Source organism: Cebus imitator, unplaced genomic scaffold (genome assembly GCF_001604975.1).
Source record: "Cebus imitator isolate Cc_AM_T3 unplaced genomic scaffold, Cebus_imitator-1.0 Scaffold107, whole genome shotgun sequence".
Taxonomy (NCBI): domain Eukaryota; kingdom Metazoa; phylum Chordata; class Mammalia; order Primates; family Cebidae; genus Cebus; species Cebus imitator.
The window spans coordinates 1,736,981-1,753,377 of record NW_016107422.1 but is presented as its reverse complement, the minus strand read 5'-3'; the positions used below and the strand labels follow the sequence as shown (position 1 = coordinate 1,753,377).

The window sequence follows — 16,397 nt, the reverse complement described above, 5'->3', positions numbered from 1 at the left end:
TCACTTCTCGGGTGATGGTGACCCTTGAGGGACAAGCTTTCCACATAGTGCTCAGCCCTGCCCAGAGTGCGGGTCCCTTCTCGGGTGATGGTGACCCTCGAGGGACAAGCTTTTCACATGGTACCCAGTACTGCCCAGAGCCTGGGTCCCTTTTCAGGTAATGATGATGACCCCTTGGGGGACGAGCTTTCCACATGATGCCCAGCACTACGAAGCCCATTCTGTGCCAGCTATCTCCACAGTAAACCCTTCCCTCCTCCTGCAGGCCCCTCAACTCGGGCACCCTATCCAGTTGGAGAAGAATCTGAGCTTCCAAAATTTAAAGTTTAAAGAACTTACCTCAGCACCCCTGAGAACCATCAGTGCTCTCTGACCCACAGACTCCGTGTCTCAGCAACTCTGACTCATCCTTGGCCTCCAGGGGGAAACTGAGGTTTAAGATGGGTGGTTCTGGGCAAGTCACTTCTCTATCTAAGCCTCGGTGGGGCGTAAGAGCGGCCCCCAGGGCGTCATAAACGCTGGAGGAGAGGACTGATGCCTGTGGATGGACAAGGCCAGTGCTGTGTGTGGGAAGCTCTCTCTAGGGACTGCACCTCTCTTGTCTTATGGCTGTGGGGCCGGAAAAGTGGCCGGACACGCGGGTCCTTGAGGCAGCCTGTCTATGTCTTGTTCTAAGTGCTCATCGCTTCTCTGTGTCTCATTCTGCCCGGATTTACAAGGAGGCAGAACCTTAACTGCGCCACTGGTGTGCCTGAGGATGACCTATGCTACCACGTTGCGTCACATGGAGAAGCACCTGGCAGAAGGCCGGCCTTTGCACCACTAAGCCGCATTGCTGCTGGTGTCCCCCCGCCACCGTGGGGACAGGCTGAGCTGGGACGGCTCAGTGCTCACATCTGCTTTTGCTCCACTCTACACTCTTCAAGGGGCCACGTGAGCTCCGTGTCTGACCCTGGAACATAACAGGCTCTGGTGCTGGTCAGTGCTGGGTATCTGTGAAATCGCCACGTGTGACCCCGTTTTTGGCCATCACAGCAGGAGACGAGGTGGGGGCAGGGAATCCAGGCAGCCAAGGGGAGTCCAGGCAGTCAGGTGACCACACCTGGATCCCAGGCAGCCGAATGAATGACCCCACCTGGACAGCAGTTCCCCTGGTTGGCACCCTAGGTCTGCTGTCCTGCCTTTCTGAGAAATTGTCTTGGCTGTCAAAGTCCCAGCTGGTGGAGGAAGAGTGGATGGAATGAGCCAGGATGAGGGGCAATTTACGGCCAGACTGCAAGCGCCCGCTGCAGAGCAAGGGCCAAGCAGACTTCATTCCACTTCCAAGGCACTGAGCTATGTCCACACAGTCACCGCAGAATGCTTGGGGCCTTTACGGGCTGCTTCCATTTCTAAAATATGGTGCAAGTGCAAAGCGATGATGCAGATGGCAAGGGGTATTTACTATGTGTAGGACTGCAATAAATATTTCTTTTACGTCCTAAATAAAACCTAAAAATTGTGAGTGTTTTGTGGGACTCTTTTATGTCTTCCCATTATGGTCCTGGTCTTGTGATTTAGCCAAAATTTAGTGGCAGTGAACATGAGCTACAATGGAGCTCTCTCCGACCCTGAGCCTAGCCGTGCACAGAGCCTGTGTGTCCGCCATGGTCCCGGAGGGAGCGCCACACAAGCAGACACAGGAAATAGTCAGGAGAGGTAGGGCAGCCCCTACACGTCCAGGAAAAAGACCGCTGAACGCAGTGTGCCAACTTCTGCACTTACAACCCCCGATTAGGCGAGGCTTCCCGTCCTCACATCTCGGAGGGCAGCGTATTGCATAAAAGGCGAAGTAGGCAAAGACACAGCATTTGCAAATACATGGAATCAAGAGAGCATTTCAATTCCGTTAGCCTGAGCTACAAAAAAATGAGGGTGCAGAGCTCTGACTTTGTTATTAAATGTGAGTTTTGGAGAAGTGGAGGAGTTGGAATGGTAGTAAAAGTGATTCATTTCACAGCACACTTTGCCAGAAGGTGATTTAGTTTAAAAAGCATATGGACGCCCACATTTCTCCACTTCTCGGCAGGATGAGAGGACTGACCTGTAGAGATCTATCTCGCATGGATGTCGAGGCGAATCAAGTAAAATCACCCCTGAAGCCAACGCAGCACCTTCCTGAAAGGGCAAAGAATGTGTCCTCTCACGGGGACAATCACAGGTTTGTTTCCATTTCCCTGACTTCTACCTGCCTGGAGTAGAGATGATATCCCCACATGATACCAGATGGGCCCAAGACCTGGTCCCCCAGGAGTGAGTCATGGACAGGAGTTTACGGAATTGACACAACCAGGCAGAGTTGCTGGAGATTCGGAAATGTGGAGGCTCTCATGCATTCTGTCTGTGATATGAGCCCTCACGCCGGCCGCCCAGGGGAGGGTCTGCCTGAATGGGAGGCAGCAGGGGACACATGCAGAGAGAGGCAGGCTATTTAGAGCAATGGGGCTGTTCAGAGAGACACACACACACGCACATGTACTTACACCCACACACACGGTGCGTGCACACACACATGCACATACACACATACACACGTGTACTTAAACCCACACAAACACAGTACATGCACACACATGCACATACACACATGTGTACTTACACCCACACAAACATGGTGCATGCACACACACATGCACATACACACATACGTGTACTTATTACACCCACACAAACACGGTGCATGCACACACACATGCACATACATACATATACACGTGTACTTACACCCACACAAACACAGTGTGTGCAAACACACATGCACATACACACATACACACACATGCACATACAAACATACATATGTGTACTTATTACACCCACACAAACGCGGTGCATGCACACACCTATGCACATACACACATATACACGTGTACTTACACCCACACACAGTGCGTGCAAACACACATGCACATACACACATACACATGTGTACTTACACCCACACAAACACGATGCATGCACATACACATGCACATACACACATATACACATGTACTTACACCCACACAAACACAGTGCGTGCACACACTCATACACATACACACATATACACGTGCACTAACTACACTCACACACGGTGCATATTCACACATGTGCACATACACACATACACACATGCACTTACTACACACACATGGTGCATACTCACACCTGTGCATGTGCGAGGTGCACTCACACACACATACACACATGGAGCTCAGCCCCGCTGGCTCCATGCTGGTTTGCTGGACAGCATCTCACTTCCAGGAGCTCCCCCGTCAGGCTGTGGATGCAGAGTGCTTGATTCCAAGCCCCGCTCTGAAAGGCACACACTCCCAAGGGGACATACTTTTCTTGCTAGTCCAACAAAAACAAAAGCCTTTCTGAAATAAAAAGTTCTGTTTAGAATGTCTTCTTGCTCCAACCCGCCAATCTGGCCCCCACTCCACCTTTTTTCCTTAGGTAGTCTTGGCTTGCAATCCCGGTGGGTAGGGGAGACAGGCTGGATTCCAGTTCCAGGGAAGAGGGTGGGATGCTGGAGCAGGTGGCAGAAAGGTTGCAGTTTGGCCCCAAGCCTGTGTGCCGTGAGCTTCTTTCTTTACAGACAGCCACCTCACAGGAAACGTGCCAGGTCGTAACAGCAGAGAAAAAGCCAAACCAGAAACAAGCATTGCTCTGAGTGAGCATTCTCCACCTGATTTGAGCAGGTGCTTGTGGCGTTGATGCAAACTTGTGGGTGGAAGTCTTGCTGTGACCCCTCTGTCTGGAACTCCAGCAGAGGGGTGCACTCACGTGTGCACACATTCTGCAGTGGGAGCAGCTCTACCCAGGGGTGAACCGAGCTCATGGCCAAGACCAGTGTTCTTCTTTTATCTCCCAGCAGATGGAGGCTGGAAAGGCTCTGGAGGAGACGGGGCTTGGATTGGGCAGCAGGAAGAGATGCTAGTGTTGGGGGAGTATTCAGATCATTCTTGACCTCAACCTGGGATGCAGGTCCACGGGGCATCCCAGGGTCAGTGGCCCCACACTGGGCACCAGACTGCCTTGCCAGGACAAGAGCTGGAGTGAGGCCTGCTGTGCTGGTGGGGCTGGGAGTGTGAAACACAGGGCCTGAGTCTCTGGGCCTCTGATACACGCAGATGGGGTGGGCACACTGGGCTCCTGGCCTGCAGGGCAGGAGGGTCTCCTGGGCTGTTCCAACGAGCTCAGTGGCAATTCGTGACAAGGAGAAATCTGACCACAGGCTGCTTTTTTCTTATTTTCCTTTCCTCCCTACCCCAGTTCTGTCAAAAATTTTTAAAAAGCAAATGGCCAAGTTCAGTGGCCAAACAGCATCCCAGCCACCTGTCCCCAGACTGGCCAGTTCCTGCCAGGGGCCTGCGGTGAGGACCTCCCCACCGACAGGTAGGGCACCTCTCTGCCTGAGGTCTGCTCACCTGCGGGTGTTGAAGCTGCAGCAGGATCAATGTTGTCCCCAAGACAAAGTCCCTGCAGGCTGCCCAGCATGGGTCAGGGCGGGGCAGGTGCAGGAGACTGGCTGGTGCAGGAGGCAGTGCTCACCTGGCTAGAGGCTGGACTTGTGGCTCAGGAACCCTGGCCTGAGGCTTCACCTGATGGACGCTGCTCCTGAAAAGGGGAGAGCTGAGCTGCTCTGAAGGAGGGCAGCTGGGACGTCAGGAGTGAAATCCAGTGGCCAGACACAGAGCTTCTCCACAAGTAGTGGTGGGATCATGGCCCGAGGTGGAGGGGTCGTGGCAGGGAGAGGGCTGCATCCTGTGTCAGGCTGATCTCTACTAGGGAAACCCTCTTTTCCACTCTTAGGACACCTCGGATTCCCCCATCGTACCAGCCCAGGGATAAATCCACGATGGTCACGTGGAAAACAGCAGCCCCGTAGTTTAGGCTTAGCCTGGCCATGCTAGAACACTCGCCTTACCCCTGAGCCCCATCTCAGCTTCTCCTGCAAATTCTGGGAGCCTGGAAAACACCCGCGATCATTCCAGCCTTTTCTAAAAGTGTCTGCTTTGGTTTCAGAGACCAGCTGCAAAAACTCCAGTGGGTGTAGCCGCTGCAGCGCAGCGTCTGTCCGCGTTTGGGAAGGCTGCCCGCCGACCTGGGCAGAATGGAGAGGAAGCTGCCATTCAGTCGCTCATCTGTGGAACAGTTTCATTTCGGCACAATCTCTGTTTGTGGGTTACTCTAGCAGGGCCCAAAGCAAAATGCCTGCACCGGGCTTTGAAGGGAATGAGTTGGCAAAGTCATCTGATTACCGACTTTTATGTGTGGAGGGGGTCGCCTGCAGAACGGGCGAGCAGATGTTTTCATTTGCGGTTTGCAAACCAAGGTCACAGGGGGCTTGAGCGCATTTGGGTGAGGTGACCGGGCTGGAAGTAATTCATCATTTCAGGGTGGCCTGGGCCCGTGCCACGCATTCACACTCTGCCAGACACACGCATGCTGCATTGGAAAACCCCAGTGTTTAGCCCAGGTGCTAAGGCGGCAGAGAGACGGTGCACAGCTGATTGGCTTTGCAGTTCCTGTCCCGTTCCAGGCAGGGGTTTGTCGGATCCAGAATGGAGTGAGGCCATGTGGTGTCCAGCTGGCCACATGCCCCCCAGGCTATTGGCCCATTCAGCCACCTGTGCGTGTGGCCTCTCTTGCTGAAGAGGTTGCTGACATCCCAACAGATCCTGTGTGATGGGATGCCGGGCAGGGGCCAAGTGTGAGAATGCCCCCCGCGACTCTCCCCGAATTCCACATGGTATGAACTTGGATGGGTGGATCAGAGATGAGAGGCCCCAGGTCACCGCCAAGAGAAGGGTTAGTGACCTGCAGGTCTCTGCTCCAGTGAGGCAGGAGGTGCTCATGGATTTGAGGGGAGAGGCATCAATGAGAACGGGAGGAGGCAGCTTTGGAAGAATAAGGGAGGAAGCAGGGCAATTGTGACAGTGTCAGCTGAACTGCTGATCAGGGGGAGGACTGGCTCACGGGGCCTGAGGACACAGGCTCCTGGGAAGGCCCCCCCACCACGTTAGAGAGAACATCCCAGACTTCAGCCTCCCCCGAGGTGGCTGGAGACTCACAGGAAGTGCTGGCTCTGCCCTGGGCTCTGCTTGCCAAAGAGCCTCTGGGTGGGCCTTGTCGTCTCATGAGGGTCCGCCCTAGAAGCCTGAGTGGCCATCAGTCAGGGCAAGGAAAGGAAAGCGACCAGGCTGCACTGGCCCAGAGTGCCATGTGTGGGGAGGGCACGTCCCCGGAGGGCCGGACCCACTCCAGGAGGCAGCTGCGTTACATCCCAGCCTGCCCGTCCAGCTAGGGCCAGACCCCCATCAACTCAGCTCCCCTGGCAGAGTACTTGGCAGAGGGGAGCAGAGGTCTCCAGGGGACTTACCTCTGCGGTGCGGTGGGCAAAGTCTCTCCACCTGATTTCCCTCTCCATGCCTGTGAGAAGCTGAAGAGGATCATGGCGTCAGCCAAAGCCTGCTGGGCTATTCCAGACACACTTCCGTATCATGCTCCCCACCGCCCTAGGAAGCAGAGCTGCAAGCGCACCCAGTGTGGCCGTGTGCGGGCGGGAGATGGTGGCTCAGACAAGCAGTCCCAGCTCAGGCTCTCCAGGCCCAGGACTGAGACTGGAAACCACCAGGCCTTAACCAGAGCCATGTGAGGCCGTAGGCAGACCTGAGAAGCCCAGGGCGACGTGGGCTGGCTCCTCACCTCCGGGAGGGAGGTATGAAGGTGGCATTTTGTCTGAGATGCCCACAATACCACTCAGGCTGGTCATAAGGATGGGCCACAGCCCCCAGGGGTGTGCCAGAGCCATTGTCCCAGATGATGGCTTGAGGGAGGAGGACATTCTCGGGCAAAGGCCTGGAGACTCCATCTGCCCGGCTGCCACATACGGGTGCCTGCGTCCCGGCCTCTGCTCCCATCATGACCCTTATCTCGAATTACGTGATTTGCAGTGGCCTGAGTATGTCCCCCAAAAACTCACATGTGAAACTAAACCCCAAGGTAATCGTGTGAGGAGGTGGGGCATTTGGGAGGTGAATAAGTTGTAAGGGTGGCACCTTCAGGAATGCGCAGTGTCCTTGTTAGTCAGGACCCAGAGAGCCCCTCCCCTCCGCCCTGTGAGGCCACAGCCAGGTGGGCCCTGTCTATGAGAAAGGGGCTCTCACCAGATGCCCACTCTGCCAGTGCCTTGATCTCTGACTTCTAGACTCCAGAACCATGAGAATTAAAGTCCTGTGGATGTAAGGCACCGGGCAGGCTAAAGGGCTCTAGCAGCCTGGAGCACTGCGCACTTTGTGGTTTGCAAACCAAGGTTGCAGGGGGCTGAGCGCATTTGGGTGAGGTGACTGGGCTGGAAATAATTCATCATTTCAGGATGGCCCCGGCCCATGCCGCACCCTCACCCTGCGCCATCCTGTTTCCTGCTGGAGCCTGTGCAGGTGACAGTGCCCAGCACATCTGAGGAGCTCATCAGTGTTTGTTGACCAAACAAAGGAATGTGACCACTTAGACGTGCTGTCTTGCTCTCCACGGCATATGTGGAAGGGATTTGAGAGGCCCTTGGTGGGTCTGTGTCAGGCCCCAGCTGTTCAGTGTGGGTCCCGTGCCTCTCACAGGCAGAGCCTGGCGCCAAAGATGCGGCTGAGCAGACACACCCTGAGGGCACGGCCACTGCTGCCGGCTCCGTGGCAGGTCTGGGTACCTGTCCTGAGGGCCTCAGTGTGAGCGACCCTCTGCCTGGAAGGCTCTGCTCCTGAGTTCCCAGCTCAGTCTCAGGACTCGTCCTGCCCCTCACACTCACCCTTTGCTCTCCTCCCACAGTCCCCGGCACGCTCCCAGGCAGCACGTCCCACCCGGAGTGTCAGTGGCCTGATGATCCCTGAGCTGCTTGAAGACTGGGCTTCCGAGGCGTCCTTCCAGCAGTGCCCGGCCCAGCGCAGAGCACACGCCAAAGGAATAAAGGAATGAGCACCAGCAGGGAGGGATGTCACCTTCTGCAAAGCCGCAGCCCCAAGTTCCCTGGCAGAGGTCCAGGGGCCAGCGCAGGTGTGGTCTGTGCATCTGGAGTCCAACAGACTTGCAGGTCTGGCTATGTCCCTGTTACCCAGACTTCGGACAAATCGCTTACACTTTCTAAACTTCAGAGTCTTCTGCGAAGTGAGAGTAGCAATAGGATTTACCTCAAAGGGTCGTCGGGAGGACAGAATGAGTGAAGGATGAAAGGACTGGGCTCCACGCTTGGTCTAGAGTGGCCGTTTGCTCGGTTACTCGCTGGGATTAGTATTTTAATTACGTACAGGTCAAGGGTCATAGGCATCTGGAAATAGGAGGACGTCCCACTTACAATGACCACACACCAATCACCTGCAAACAGTGGCTTAAAATAATGACCCCTTTTATTTTGCTCCTGGGTGAGCGCTTTCGGCAGGGCTTGGTGGGAAGAGCCAGTGTTCACTCAGCTCAGTGTCAGAATGCACCTTCAAGGCTGGGAGCTGGGCTCCTAGGAGGCTCCCCAATGAGCTCATGTCGACTGAGGCCTCAGCGGGAGCCTCTTCATGCAGCCAGGGCTTCCTCACAACATGGTGGCTCCCACAGGAGAATGTCTGGGGCAAGGAGGAGCTGGGTAGACGCTGCCTCCTTTCAGAACCTGACTTGGCAAATCACACGCATCCTCCTCATCCTCTCTGGTCGAAGGCAGTCGCCGGCCCCTGCTGGATTCCTGGGGAAGGATCCCAGACCCCACCCCTTGTCACACTCCTGGCAAGGAGCAGGTGGGCTGTGGGGAGTGTCCATGTGTCTCTGTAAAGCATGCGGTGGTGAGGGAGGCCCAGGCTGCACTGTGTGGACAGACACTGCTGGCCCCACACTGGGAGCAGCCACCAGAGCCCCAGGAGAGGCTACTCCTACACGGTGTCCATGTCCTCACCAACAATGCCGTAAACACGCATTATTTTATGATCACCAAATCATTTCTAAGAGTAATGCAATTTTTAAAGACTGAGTCTTGGAAAACAGAGCTTGGAGGCAGGAAGGGATTCGATCACAAGACAAAATCCCTAAAACTGTGTGGGAGCAATTCTCTGTTTGCCTTGAATTCTGCTCTCCCCAGCAGCTGACTGAATCCCTGTTTTCAGTGCCCTTCCCCCACTGCTGTCCTCTGTCCCCCTCTGTCCCTGTTCTCATGGGGCAGCCCCCCACCATTGCCTGTGCCAGAGAGCGCGGTGATTTTACAAATGCATCTCTTCACAGGGGCAGGACCGGCAGGGGCATGGCTTCATCACACTGACAGCGTCTTACAAATAATCAGGAGCTTTTCACCTGCGTCACACTTCACGTTCTTGATGGAGAAAAGACAAGCAAAAAAAAAAAAAGTATTTTGGGGGGAATACAACTTTCTTTTATTATTGTTAATGGATTGGTTGAAGTGGATCATTTGAACGAAGCAACAGCAAGAAAATAAACAGTAGTGACAATAAACATTTAGTAAGGAAATGAATGGAGCACTTAGTAAAGCACAGGAGAAAAATGTGTGCTAACCATCTGTGAAGGAGCGGTGGGGACATGAGTCCACGCAGGCTCATCCATCTCCGTCATCACACCACGCTCCTCCTCTGGTCATGACTGCTCAAGGCCAGGAAGGCCCAGGGGGGCCTCCCCACAGAGCAGGGGGTGCCGGGGAGCAGAAGAGGGGCAAGGGGCATGCTCTGATGTGCGGAGGGGCTGGCAGGTCTGGCAGCACCAAGCAGGAGCTGAGAAGCCTCAGGCAGGGAAATGAGGCTGGGGTGGGAGGGTGTGGGCAGAGAACCCCGAGCTGAGACCCGGGGGCAAGTCTAAGGGAAGAGCAGAGTCCAAGAGGAGGGTGAGCAGAGAGCGAGGGGAGGCCAGGAGGCGTCAGTGAAAGGCTGGGCCCAGGAAGGCGAGAAGAGGGCAGGCCCAGCCAGCCCACAGCTGTAGGAAGCTCTTGGGCGCTGGAGCTTGGAGGGAAGCTTCTGTCCGTGACCAAGGCCGGGACTGGCTCTCCTTCCGCTCTCTTGCTGGTCCTGAGTGGGATGCAGTGATTCCTGATGGACACTCTAACAGAATAGTGTAGCTTCCTGCTAAATTCTACGAGTTCAGAGGTTATTACCAAGTTCATCCAAGTCATCTTAGTGGCATTTAAAGTGAACATGGAGCATACAAAAATGAAATTAAAACCTAATACTGCTTTTCTATAATATCTTAAATATATACCAAAATTAAAAAGGTTATTTATATCTGCTGCCTCCAAAGGAGGAGAATATTGGAAATGCGCTCCCCGTGGACATGCGCGTGCGGTTTCAGAGCGCGTTCTGCTCCCCGACCACATCCCTAATCACACCTGCGTCCCCTTCATCTCCACGGCATTGCTGATGGGCCCACAGACCGGCGTGCAGGTAGATAGCGAGGAGGCAGCTCCGTCACTCAGCTATCCACAACTTCAAATCATCTAATCCTCTGAGATTTATACTCACAGCTGTGTGAACTAACATACCAGGCCCCGCATATTTGGATGAAAAGCGAAAATACCCAGGAGTTTTCCTCCAGGCCAGGGGCGCCTGTGTGTTCCTAAGCACTGAGAGAGGGCGGGTCCTTTCAGGTTCCGTGAAAACAGCTAGGATGCTGCCCTCCCCGTGCGCTCCTGCTGACATCATTGCCGGTGTCACCATACATTGTTGTCAGCATTCCATCATTATTATCTGGGTGACGATGGAAATGATGGCTGGATTACAGGGTCATGGCGCTGGCGGCCCACAGATGGCCACTCGCTAGGGATGACGGAGGAGAGCTTACCAGGGCTGGCAGCCACGCGGCTGTGGTCTTTGCTCCTGGTGTTACAGTGGGCACATGGCCCCTTCACCTGCCTTGAGAAGGGGATCTCCCAAGCGCATGGGACAAGAATCTCTCCGCACTGTGCCCATCCCCACTCTTTCCAGACCCCTTCATCTCTTGCTGGAGTTGGTCACTTGGTAAGCCCAGCCCAGAAGCCGGTGCTCCCTATTCACAGGGAGGGTGAGGTTTACAAAGTGGTGGTTTTGACAGCCCGAGGCCACTTACCGAGACTCCGCCTTCACAGCGGCTGTCAGCACCACTCCAGACCAGACCATCACTGATGTCTGCAACCAGCACAACTGGGGGTTCCCCCGTGAGTCCTGGCAGGCACCTTCCCTCCTCTGTTGGGGGCCCAGGAGCTCAGCAGGAGGCAGCACTGTAGGCAGGGGCGGGGCCGGGGCCATGAGTTGAGTCTCCTGGGACGGTCAGGGCAGCTTTGCCCACACTGCGTCCACTCTCAGCGAAACGCTGCTGTACACCTGCGGTTTTGGTTGGGTGGATCGGGCTGCAGTCCCGGGGCCCGTGCAGGTTGTAGTTCCTGGTGTCCTGTGCTCGGGTCATCAGCCTGTGCCAAGGCAAGAAGCCAGAAGCAGCAGCTTTGCAAACGCATCACAGTGGGTGGCAGGAGACGGCAGTGCCTTCCTGCAAACCCAAGGGGTCCCAGAAGCTCCTCCCTTTCAGCCCTGCAGCTTCGCCCTGATAAGTGCCAGCAGCACCCAATGCCTGCAGCTTCCCCCACCCCGCCAGTCCTAATGAGACACGTGCTGTCCCAGCATCCTGGGGTGGGGCTTCCAGCAAGTCCGCCACCGCACAGCGCCTCAATGGCTTGTCTCCTTGCATCCAGCCACAGCTGTGCCTTCTTCAAAGTGGTGCAGATACTGCCCTGGTGGGGAGGCCTTTCCCTCCGACACTCTCTTGAGCCCCGTGGCCCCAGCTGTTCCCGTCACCTGCCACTCAGCAGCCTCCAGACTCCCGTTACCTGGGGCGGCCATCCTTCTTTCCATTAACAGGTCCCTGTTCAAATCACAGCGTGGTTTCGCTTTCATGATAGGCCCCGGCGGATCCACAGCCGACACTTGCTCCTCCGGAGTCTGGCTACGGCAGCTCCGTCACAGGCGCTTCCAACTCCACGGCCAGGTGGGAGGGCAGCTCGCACCAAAAATGGCCTGATCCTGAGCGATGACGCTGGGACCCCCAGGGGCTGCCCGACACGGAAGGTGAGGGGTTAACAGGGCTGGTGTCGGGACCACGGCTGATCCCAGTGAAGAGAGGATTCCACCTGGCCCAATTACGTCCTTATATGTGTGGGAAAAAGTGTTCTCATGGGAACTAATTAAGGAGAAGGCAGGTAGGTAGGTGAGGAGGCTGTGGCACTGCTTGCTAGGGGACAAAGACGTTGTGTCTAAACAGAGAACTCCATAAATCTTGAAATAAATAAACGGATGTTCAATAGTTTAAGGAATGCAATTAATTAGTGAAGGTTTTGCCACACGAGGTTCCACCCAGGATGATTAACTATGCTGAAAAGTAAGATTCTGTGTGATTGGCATTTTCACAACCTTTACTGCAATCACCAGGGTTTTTTTCCCCCTGAATCTTTCAGAGCTGAGTATCTTTAGTTGAAACACAATTTTGCAGCTTAAAATCATAAGGAATATCTTAGTTACACACACACACACACACACACACACACACACACTGGTTTAAAATATTTATTGATTAAAAAAAATTAAAAATTTTTTATACAAAGGTGATGAGAAAAAATCTCATGCAAACTCTGGGCATACAATAAAAATAACTCAAATATTAATACGATGATTTTGTACAAAATAATTCTTTAAAAGTAGGACCTGTGGCAACCAGCACGGCCCCCTGCTCTAAGTCAGGATGCCCCTCTGGGAGGAACACCCAGCCACCCTTGGAAAACGGTAAGTGGTCCGTGGTCCAGTGTGGGATGCTCACAGCTGTCACTATGATTAATGATGAAAACCCTATTGCTGCTACTCAGAAACGAGACCAAGACCTGGGGATGGAGTCAGGAACTCCTCAACACCACGGGAATCCCAGAGGAATATTTCATTCCTCATTCACAAAGGTTTTCAGAAAAGTTTTCCATAATCGTGGTAGGTGATGAAACCAACGCCTTGCAGTTGTTAGAGGCTCCGGTTCCTGCATCCCCAGAGTCCTGCAGTGGATTTATAATTTGTGTATATTACAAGTCATTTGCATAATTAAAACAATTAAGGGATCCACGTATCATGGTGATTAGAAATGCATCAAACTCTGAACGTACGAAAAAGAGAGCTTCAATATGAAACAGTAATCCTCTGAGAACGAAGACCCCGCCGTGCCGGTGACCGCTGGGCTGTGCAGGTCCCGGCCGCCTTACGCCTGTGTCTGTCTCCACCTTGACCCCTCGCCCCAGCAGGCCCAGGGCCAACCCCCAGGATTATTGCATTCTCATAGACTCATCTCATTTTCCGCAGCCTTAGTCTGTTTTCCTTGTCCCGCTTCTTAAGAATAAGTATGAATTGGTTGAAAAAATGCTCCTGGTCCTTTCTTTTTTGAACAAGTCGAAACCTCTGATCCCGGCCATATTTCTCTGCAAACTCCTTAAACGTGGTCCTGAAAAAGAAAGTTCCCTGAGACACCTTCCTGAGAGCAACCCTGGTCTCCCCAGACATCCCGAGACGGACTCCCTGAGCAAGCAGCGAGCCCTTCCACCAGGTCTGGCTGTGGGCCGTGGGGCACCGGTGGGTGAGTGGCTCTGGCCAGCCCTGCCTGGTCTTCACCGGGGTCCTGTGGGGCCCTGACCCACCCACATTTGCAGGCCCCCCTCGTCTCTCCTCTGAGTGGTCTCCCGAAATGAGCCACCCCCACCAGCCTCCTCCGCTGTCTTACACACCTGTCACTCCCACCGGCCCCCATCACAGCTTTGCCCACCGGGTCTCCTGGGTTCCTCCCCTGCTACCACCATGCTCTGCCTGCCACAGTCTTTCTTATCCTGTGCCCTCCGCCCGGCACACCCTTCCCTTGTTTGTTTCCCCAGTTAGAGCAGCTCATCCTGCGAAACCAGGCCAGGGTGTCTTCTTTGAGAAACTCGCCCTGTCTTGAGGCTCAGAGAACGGCGACTCCATCACTGCCTCTCGCCACAGTGGTGATCTTGTTAAACCTCAGTGGTGGAATTGGGCCCCCACGCTCGAATGGGGAGGCGTCATCTGCTTTGTTCTCCAATCCGCGTCTTGAATGTCTAGCCCGGTGCCTGGCAAGCAGCGAGCCCCAAATACTGATGGAGCGGATTGGCTATGTCAGGCCAGGTGGTGCCCCGTAAGAAAACGCGAGGGACCCAGCCTAGACCAGCAAGGCCGTTCTCAAGGCTGGGGCAGCTCAGAGGACAAAACAGGACGTGCCTCTGCGGTGAGCACGCTGACCTTCGCAGGCACTGGGCCCCACAGCTTCCTGTTCTCTTAGCCTTGAACTTGAAACCAGGAGCAGGGACGGGGTAGAGGGGCCAGGGCGCCGAGCTGCTGGCCGGTGCGGACACACTCGCTGGTCCAGCCGCAGTGGAGCAGGGCCTGGCCTGGGTATCGTGCTCCAGGGACCCTGGAAAATGCGGTCATTCTTTGTCTGGGGGGTTCTTCTTATTCCCCCCAAGTTCTCGTTACAGAGAATTCAATACTTCCTTGCAGACACTAAATTATTGTGTTAAATTATTATCACTTAATAGCTTCTGAAATATACAAACAGCAGGATGATGCCGACACGGCTGTTAGAAGACAAGACAAATCATTAGCAGGCTGGAGCTCATTTCTGTCACGGCGCAAATGCGTCTCGCTCCTTCCTCAGGGCGCTGCTGTTTCCTGCGCTCCGTCTGTGGGGTTGCTTGTTTACACATCGCTCCGCTCTGGCTGCCCTCTTCCATCCCTCCCTCTGTCCTGCCCCCTGCCTTCCCTTCCTCCCTAGCACTCTCCCGCCTTCCTTCACTCCCTGTTCCTTTCTTCCTTCTCTCCCTCCTTCCTTCACTCCCTGCTCCTTTCTTCCTTCTCTCCCTCCTTCCTTTACTTACTGATGTCATAACAACCTTGGTGTGCGTCGCTAAGCCACCCTCCACCCCTGACCTGCAGGGGATCAGTCAGTCCACGCTCCCCTGACTAGAGGCATCTACACATTCTCAGTTAGGGGCGGGGCAGGGACAGCTGCTAGGCAGGCCCTATTCTGGTCCTCTCTGAAAAGAAGTGTCCCTGAAAAGAAAGGGAGCCTCTCGCGTCTGTCTGTGGCCCCTTAGCCATGCTGAGGGGTGCCGCTGGCTTTCTGCCAATGCTGCCCAGCTGGGGCGTGAGCTCGGGGAGCTCAGCTGGGTCAGGGGCCCTGCATCTCTGCGCTCTCTCCGCTAAGTGGGACTCAGGCCAGCCTGCCATGGAGGTGGCTACTGCAGCTTTCAGGAAGGAGCACCAGGTGTCAACCCCACTGGGTGGCCAACCCCACCTGGCTAGGACCCAGTCCCTGGTGGCTGCTCTTCTGGGAGGCGGGCGGGGCTGGGCCAGGGCCTGTCTGGGAGTGTTCTGGACTGTCCCCTCACCACTATTCCCACAGGCTGCTCAGGACTGAGGCTGAGACACGTGACTAGGACGGGCCTGTATGGCTGCATGAGGCTACACAGCCCCGGGAGTCTGCTCTCAGAGGCCCACGTGGCCTGCACGGGGACACGCCTGGCTGCCCAGCACGTGGTCACAGGAATTGCACATCTTTCACTAGGATGCCTACAGAACAGCAGTCAGATCTGGAAGAAGTTCTTGAAATGTCGCAAACTTAGCTACTTTTAAAATAATAATAAAAAAAGCTTTATAATTATAAAAGCGATGTATCCCAAGTGTGAATTTTAAAATGTGCTACATTATCGTAAGCTTTTTATGATCTCTATGTACCCTATAACATGATGTTTACTTTAGATATATACAATAAAGTGTATTTATTAAATCTAATTTTAAAAAGTCAGTTCAGCCCCTTCTAATTTCTACCACTCATTTTCCTTGTGTGTGTGTAATTGTTTTTGAATTGCTCAGTGCATTCTGAACACTTTTTCCTCTGTCTTCCTGATAGTCACTAGAAGGGGGTATGTGGCTTACTGCTACTATTTTATCAATAGATAGACACAGAGTGTTGGCCAGTGTCATAGTAATGACAGCATCACTTTCGGAGCTCTGCCCGCCTGCCAGGTGCCATGGTGGTCCCTCCCTGCAGCCCCTCCCGTGTCCTCCTAATCACTTTCTGAGGTCTGTGAGGTCATCGTCCCACATGGAGGAGAACTCTGGAGCACAGGAATTTCCAATACTTATCCTAGGGCCGGGATAAGAAGGGCAAGGGCCAGGCTGTGAACTAAGGCAGGGAAGGGGCTCCAGAATGTTCCCCAAGCCCTCACCTCCTCTGTCCTGTCCCATGACCACCTGGGAGCCCTCGCCTCCTCTGCCCCTGTCCCATGGCCACCTGGGAGCCCTCGCCTCCTCTGCCCCTGTCCCATG

The 16,397-nt window shown here is 54.5% G+C and overlaps 1 protein-coding gene across 1 annotated transcript in view; it reads right to left on the bottom strand.

The window, feature by feature from the left end:
* Positions 1-12,576: 12,576 nt before the first annotated feature.
* TCERG1L (transcription elongation regulator 1 like) overlaps positions 12,577-16,397 on the bottom strand; it is a 215,440-nt gene continuing 211,619 nt past the window's right edge. Inside the window, exon 12 of the mRNA XM_017537867.2 lies at positions 12,577-13,503. Coding sequence (XP_017393356.1) covers positions 13,347-13,503 — 157 coding nt within the window. The 3' untranslated portion in view covers positions 12,577-13,346. The remainder of the gene's footprint in view (positions 13,504-16,397) is intronic.